Source organism: Mastomys coucha, unplaced genomic scaffold, assembly GCF_008632895.1.
Source record: "Mastomys coucha isolate ucsf_1 unplaced genomic scaffold, UCSF_Mcou_1 pScaffold13, whole genome shotgun sequence".
Classification (NCBI taxonomy): domain Eukaryota; kingdom Metazoa; phylum Chordata; class Mammalia; order Rodentia; family Muridae; genus Mastomys; species Mastomys coucha.
In genome coordinates this window covers 30,306,518-30,312,517 of record NW_022196895.1, presented here as the reverse complement: position 1 = coordinate 30,312,517, position 6,000 = coordinate 30,306,518, and the positions used below count along the sequence as shown (strand labels likewise).

The 6,000-nt window shown below is 49.5% G+C and overlaps 1 protein-coding gene across 1 annotated transcript in view; it reads left to right on the top strand.

Annotated features, from left to right (window-relative positions):
• The first annotated feature begins 711 nt into the window (after window positions 1-711).
• Window positions 712-6,000, top strand: part of Reep5 (receptor accessory protein 5) — a 32,255-nt gene continuing 26,966 nt past the window's right edge. The window contains exons 1-2 of the mRNA XM_031365292.1: window positions 712-927; window positions 1,652-1,745. Of these exons, the coding sequence (XP_031221152.1) occupies window positions 810-927; window positions 1,652-1,745 (212 nt within the window). The 5' untranslated portion in view covers window positions 712-809. The remainder of the gene's footprint in view (window positions 928-1,651; window positions 1,746-6,000) is intronic.

The following is a 6,000-nucleotide window of genomic DNA, read 5'->3' as shown; positions in this document are numbered from 1 at the left end:
GGAGGGTTTAGGATCAAGAAAGAATGTTAGGGACCTCACATTCTCACTGAGAAGCAGAGTTCTATACTGCCAAGGCTCTTGTGTCTTATGTAACGAGGAAAACTTGGCAGGGGTGGGGAGAAAGGGCGATTTCAGAGTGTTCTGAAGAAATTCGGGTGAAAGACCACTAGAGCCTAGGTTTATGTGGAGGAACCTGGGGCACCCCCGCTTACACTCCGGGACCACCTCTTCTTCCGGGTGACTGTGCATTTAGGGAAGCGAAGATTGCCACTTCCACGGTAGAGCTAGGAAACACTTCCCTTCCCTTAGCTCTCAAGGTAACAAAAGCCCACCGGGAGGCTTGCTTGAAATTAGTGTGCCCTTGAGGAGGGCATGTGAGCTTTCTCCAGGGGAATTTTCAAAACTCTGCTGAGTCCTGGCACAGGAGGGAAGCAGAGCCTGCACCCAGACCACTGCCATTTTTAGGTTAAATATTGCCTTCGAAGGTGTAGCACGGCAGTATGTCTACCAAACCTGTCTTAACTCTGTGGCGGGCAGTAAGGTCACCGGTTAGATTTTTAAAAAAGTCAGGCGGGCCCCAGGCAGGTCCAACTGCTCACAGCGGGGGCCCCAGCGCTGTGAGCTGGGTAGGGCGTGGCAGCTGCGGTGAGTGCTCGGTTGGGGTAGGGCGGGGGCGCGCCCTGGGCGCGCGCCCGGGAACCTCGTGCACGCGCCGCGGCGCCGCCCGCCCGCCCCCGCCCCGCCCCGGTCAGCTGGGTTCCGCGTCCAGCCGGCTGCGGAGCATCCCGGGCGGCTCGAACGGCCCAGCCATGTCCGCAGCCATGAGGGAGAGGTTCGACCGGTTCCTGCACGAGAAGAACTGCATGACCGATCTCCTGGCCAAGCTCGAGGCCAAGACCGGAGTGAACCGGAGCTTCATCGCGCTCGGTGGGCGGCGGGTCCCCGGGTGCGGCGCGGGGCAGGGACGGAGGACGGGCGGGAGGCTCCTGGCGCGTGGAGCAGGGCCTGGGAGCCGGAGGCTGAGGGACCGCCGGACGCTGACGTGTCGCCTCTGCCGGCCTGTCCCGGGACCCACAGCTTCGGGCGCGGTGTCTAGCGGGGGACGGGGGGGCGGGGGAAGCTCCCGGACCCCACCCCCACCCGGGCAGCCGGGCCTCGCGTGTACAGTCCGCGCCCGCGCTCCGGAGCCGGGTCTAGCCGAGCTGGACTTCCCAGCCGGGAGAAAGGAAAGGCAGGGGACTGTTGGGTATGCCCAAACCAGCCCAGCCCTCCTCCCTAGGGTGTTGAGGCCGGGGTTGCTCGGTATGCTCAGCCCAGGCGGGCCCTGTCCAAGGAGTTGAGGCTGGGGCTTGCTCGGTATGCTCAGCCTAGACGGACCCTATCCCAGGGAGTTGAGGCAGGGGACTGCTCAGAATGCCCAGCTCAGGAGAGCTCTGCCTAGGGAGGAGAGGCATAGGACTCTCCAGTGTCTCCAAGCAAAACGCGTCCGGTGGATGGGCAGGCCCGACCTCCTTGTGGTCGTTTCTCTCCTGAATTCGAGGCAGGAGGAAACCGCCTAGGAAAGGCCTAACCTCTAAGTGTGGGTGTGGGCGGGGGCTGTCCCTTTAGAATATCTGCCCTGCCACCCAACCCGCTTCTCTTCTGTCTCCAGGTGTCATCGGACTGGTGGCTTTGTATCTGGTGTTCGGTTATGGAGCCTCTCTCCTCTGCAACCTGATAGGTTTCGGCTACCCAGCCTATGTCTCGTAAGTGACTCACCCCGCGGCCCGCACTTTCCCCTCCACAACCGGATCCCCATTCAGGGCTTGTTTTGCGCGGTTTAGCCAGAAGTCGAAGCACCTTTAAGGTACTGCCTAAGGTTACACATTTGGGAGCCTTACCTTGTTCAGCTAGCCTAACGTGTTTTATATTAGATTATACTGACGTGGAGGTGACCATATCTAGGCAGCACTGGTGGCTCAGTGGAGCTCAGCAGCTACTGGGAGTGAATTGCATCCCATGGATGCCTTGGTTATTAACACCATATGGTTTTGTTCACAGTTAAACCCAATCAGTTAGAACTTAATTCATTTAGAGTTACAGTGAGGACAGGTGAAGGATTTTGACTTGATTGACTTCTTGACCCCTGGTCTCACACTGAAGCCCCGATTGGCTGGGAACTCGATTTGTATCAAAGGCTGACCTCACCTTGCCTTAGCGTTTCTAGTACTGGGATTGCGGATATGAGTCTCCAGCCTGGATTAACTTTTTGATTTTAAAAAAGGCTAATTATTGGGCCGGTGAGATGGCTCAGTGGTTTGATGATTGCCCCAAATCTGACAATCAGAGTTCCACTCCCAGCCAGTCACACGGTAGGAGAGAGCCAGCTCCAACAAGTTGTCCTCTGAGCTCCAAAAGCTTCCATGCCACTCGAGGAAAGGTAATGGCAAAAATTAAGGCTATTCTTTTTTTAATTTAAAAAAAAAATGTGTGTGTGTGTGTGTGTGTGTGTGTGTGTGTGTTATGCCTATGTCTGGGTACCATATGTGTGCCTGGTGCTGGAGGAGGCCAGAAGAGGGTTGTTGGACTCCCCTTGGAACTGGAGTTATAGATGGTTGTGAGTCATCACGGGGGTTCTGGGAATCAACCTTGGCTCCTCTGGAAGTGCAGCCATCCCTCTTAACTGCTGAGCCATTTCTCTGGGCCCAAGGGCAAATATCAAAAGCAAATTTGGAAACACCGTAACAAGCTTTATGAAATACATTCATAACATAGCTCTTTTGTAATATAAATTATTCATGTCATTAAATTAAAAATGTATCATACGACTAGGATCTACTGATATTTGTTTTATAACTTAATGTTTCTCTGTTCAAATCAGAGTTGTTTATCTCCATAGATGAATTTTGTTTTATATTATAACTAAGTTGGTGGGTTTCATACATTTGTTTTTGGAAACTTCTTTTTTTTTTTTTTTTTTTTTTTTTTTTTTTTTTTTTTTTTTTTTTTTTTGATTTTTCGAGACAGGGTTTCTCTGTGTAGCCCTGGCTGTCCTGGAGCTCACTCTGTAGACCAGGCTGGCCTCGAACTCCCATGTGCTGGGATTAAAGGCATGTGCCGCCACCACCCATTTTGGAAACTTCTTAACCATAGTGATAAAAATAAAGGGTAAAAACATTTCAGTTGGAGGCCTAGACACAAGATAAAATTATTACACCACCTGACTATCATTGGTCAGATTGGAATTTAGCTTATGCTAGAAGGGAGAAAAGGATTTTGTTAGTGTCATGTTTCATTTTTTGAGACAGTCTCAAGTAGCCCAGGCTGGCCTTAAACTTGCTGTGTAGCTGAGGATATCCTTAAACTTCTGATTCTCCACCTCGATCTCCTCAGTGCCGAAGTTATAGGCAGTGTTGCCCTGGCTAGCCTTCCACATTTGTTTTTAGCAGTTCGTTGTTCTGGACAGAGGCCAGCTCCTGACGCGACGAGCTTGCTTGTGACATTGGAGATCCCTCAGGCTTCAGGCTGACAAGGGTTTTTACTCTCCCGGTGTTACCTGCACCATCTGGGTTTTGTCATGGTACCTAGGATCACTAAGGCAGACTGGGAAAGTTGGTTTGGCTCTCACTGCAGGTAAAGGAAGAGAGAAGCCCTCCTAGTGATATTTAATGTTAAATGGGGATGTGCAAGCTTGATTCAGAATAGCTAGTACGCCACTGTGCATGGTAACAGAATTACCCCATGCTATATTCCTCTCCCTGACTCTCTGTGTGTGTATTTTACTTGTAATTGTTTTAAAGGGGGGCTGTGTGTTTCCCTTCTTCCTCCATGTGAGTTCTGGGGATTGAACTGGGGCTCTCAGGTTTGACAGAAAGCCTTTTCCCCATTGAGTCCTCCCTTAGAATATGGACTTAAAAGACTGCGCGACGGGGCAGCTTTCTACTTCGGTGCCACTTGGTATATAGTTGTATGAGAAATGAACTCCTTTGTTGGCACGGACACATTCTATGTGAGCTGTGAAGGGTTAAGTGTTTCTTGGTCTGGGCTCAGCAACAAAGGGCACTGGCTGCTCTCCATTGTGCATGTGACTGAAAGTGGGGTGGGACCAGCCTCTTTCTCTTAGGTGTTCTTAGGCTGGTCCATTGTCAGTCATATTTCAAAGTGATTTTTAAGTTGCCTTATTATTTCTTGGTTTATATATTCACTGGCGACATAATCAACTGCATATTCCTGGCACCTCTTGCCTGCAGGATGTTAAGTGTTTCTGTCTGTTGCTAGAAGTTCAAACAGCAGAGCCGGTTATTTCTATAAAGAGTAGAGTAGGGGGCTGGCGAGATGGCTCAACGGGTAAGAGTGCTGACTGTTCCTCCAAAGGTCCTGAGTTCAAATCCCTGCAACCACATGGTGGCTCACAACCATCCATAGTGAGATCCGATGCCCTCTTCTGGTGCGTCTGAAGACAGCTACACTGTGCTCATATACATAAAATAAATAAATTAAAAAAAAAAAAAAAGAGTAGAGCGGGGTGGATTTTCCAAGTTTTAGCATTTAGTCCATAAGTGAATATGCTTTCTTCACTGTTTTGATATTCTGAGACAAAGTGACACTTGTGGTGCATTTCAGTAAGAGTTAGAAAAACACCAAAGACGTAATAAAGGACACTTAATGATTTAAGCAGAATCCCAGAAAGCAATACTCAGTGACTAGACAGCCCCACTGGTGTGTGTTCGTACGATGTTGCCTTTCTGTAGGTCCAACTTTTTCACCTTTAAAGTCAGCATAGGATTGTGTGACTTGCGTAACCACTGGAGTCATCTGAGGGACAGTCGTATTGATGGCTGTCTGGGTCTTTCCCCATAGGTCCTGTCCTGATTGGTCTGGGATATGGCTTGGGCTTGGGGATTTTGGCAGGCTTATCGGTCTTTTATAATTTTGAAGGGATTCTAGTACTCTGAAAGTGTTGAGAGCCTCTGGTACAGAGTGGCAGTAGGAAACACTACAGAAACACCCTGTAAGTGTGAAGATGGGGGACAATGGCCTCTGTTCCCAAGAGTCGTCTAGAGACCTCTTCAGGGCTCTGCTCTGTGTAGGAGGCTCGAGAAAAAAATGGGTTTGGACACAATACACAGCATACAGACCACAGTCAGTATACAGCCAAGCAGCCAATGTTAATTTAACCAAGTCTGTTCATTGTGTAACCATTGCGGTTGTACAGTTTTTTTTTGTTGTTTGTTTTTAAAGAAAGAAAATCTTTAACAATGATGGTTTTGAGTAGTGCTCAGATCATTGTTTCTAGGGGTTGGGAGGAAGGCTCAGTGAGAGTCTATGCAAAACGAGCCCTCAGCACCCACATAAAAGGTGGGGCGTTCATTTATTCACCTGCATCCCCAGCATTGCTGGGTTGAGGTAGGCAGATCTCAGGAGCTTAGATCACAGTCTAGCTGACCCAGCAAGCTTCTGGTTCACTAAGAAGCTTTGTCTCAAGGAGGTAACATGGAGGAAGACATTGGAAGTCCTCCACTGGCCTCTGCATGGCACTTAGACACATGCACCCGCACGCTCATGTGTGCCTACGTCACACCCGTATCCCATACACCACTATGTTTCTGCAGTCTGGTTGGGCTAGCCTAACAGCAGGTGATTCGTGAGGTTGGTTTTTTTTTTTTTTATTCTGACCACTGAAGGCTGAGAATTTCAAGACTGCAAGCCACCAGCTGATCTGACAACTGTTATATGCTTCATAAACGGCATCAACCAGTGCTATAGTCACATGGCAGAAGAGGAGAGCAGACTTGCTCGAGCAAGCCCTTATACCCTAGTCACCTTCTGAAGGTCCCCATGTCTTAGGATATTGGGTATTGGGTTCCATCAAACTGATTTGGGGGTACGGAAATCCAGAAGCAGCAGTCACCTTCACTCAGTTGCTCTGTTCCCCTTACCGTGCTTCTCAGTACCCCCAGATATTCAATCTTCAAATCTGAGGTTCATCTGCTTAGCAAATGTCAGTGCCAGCCATACACC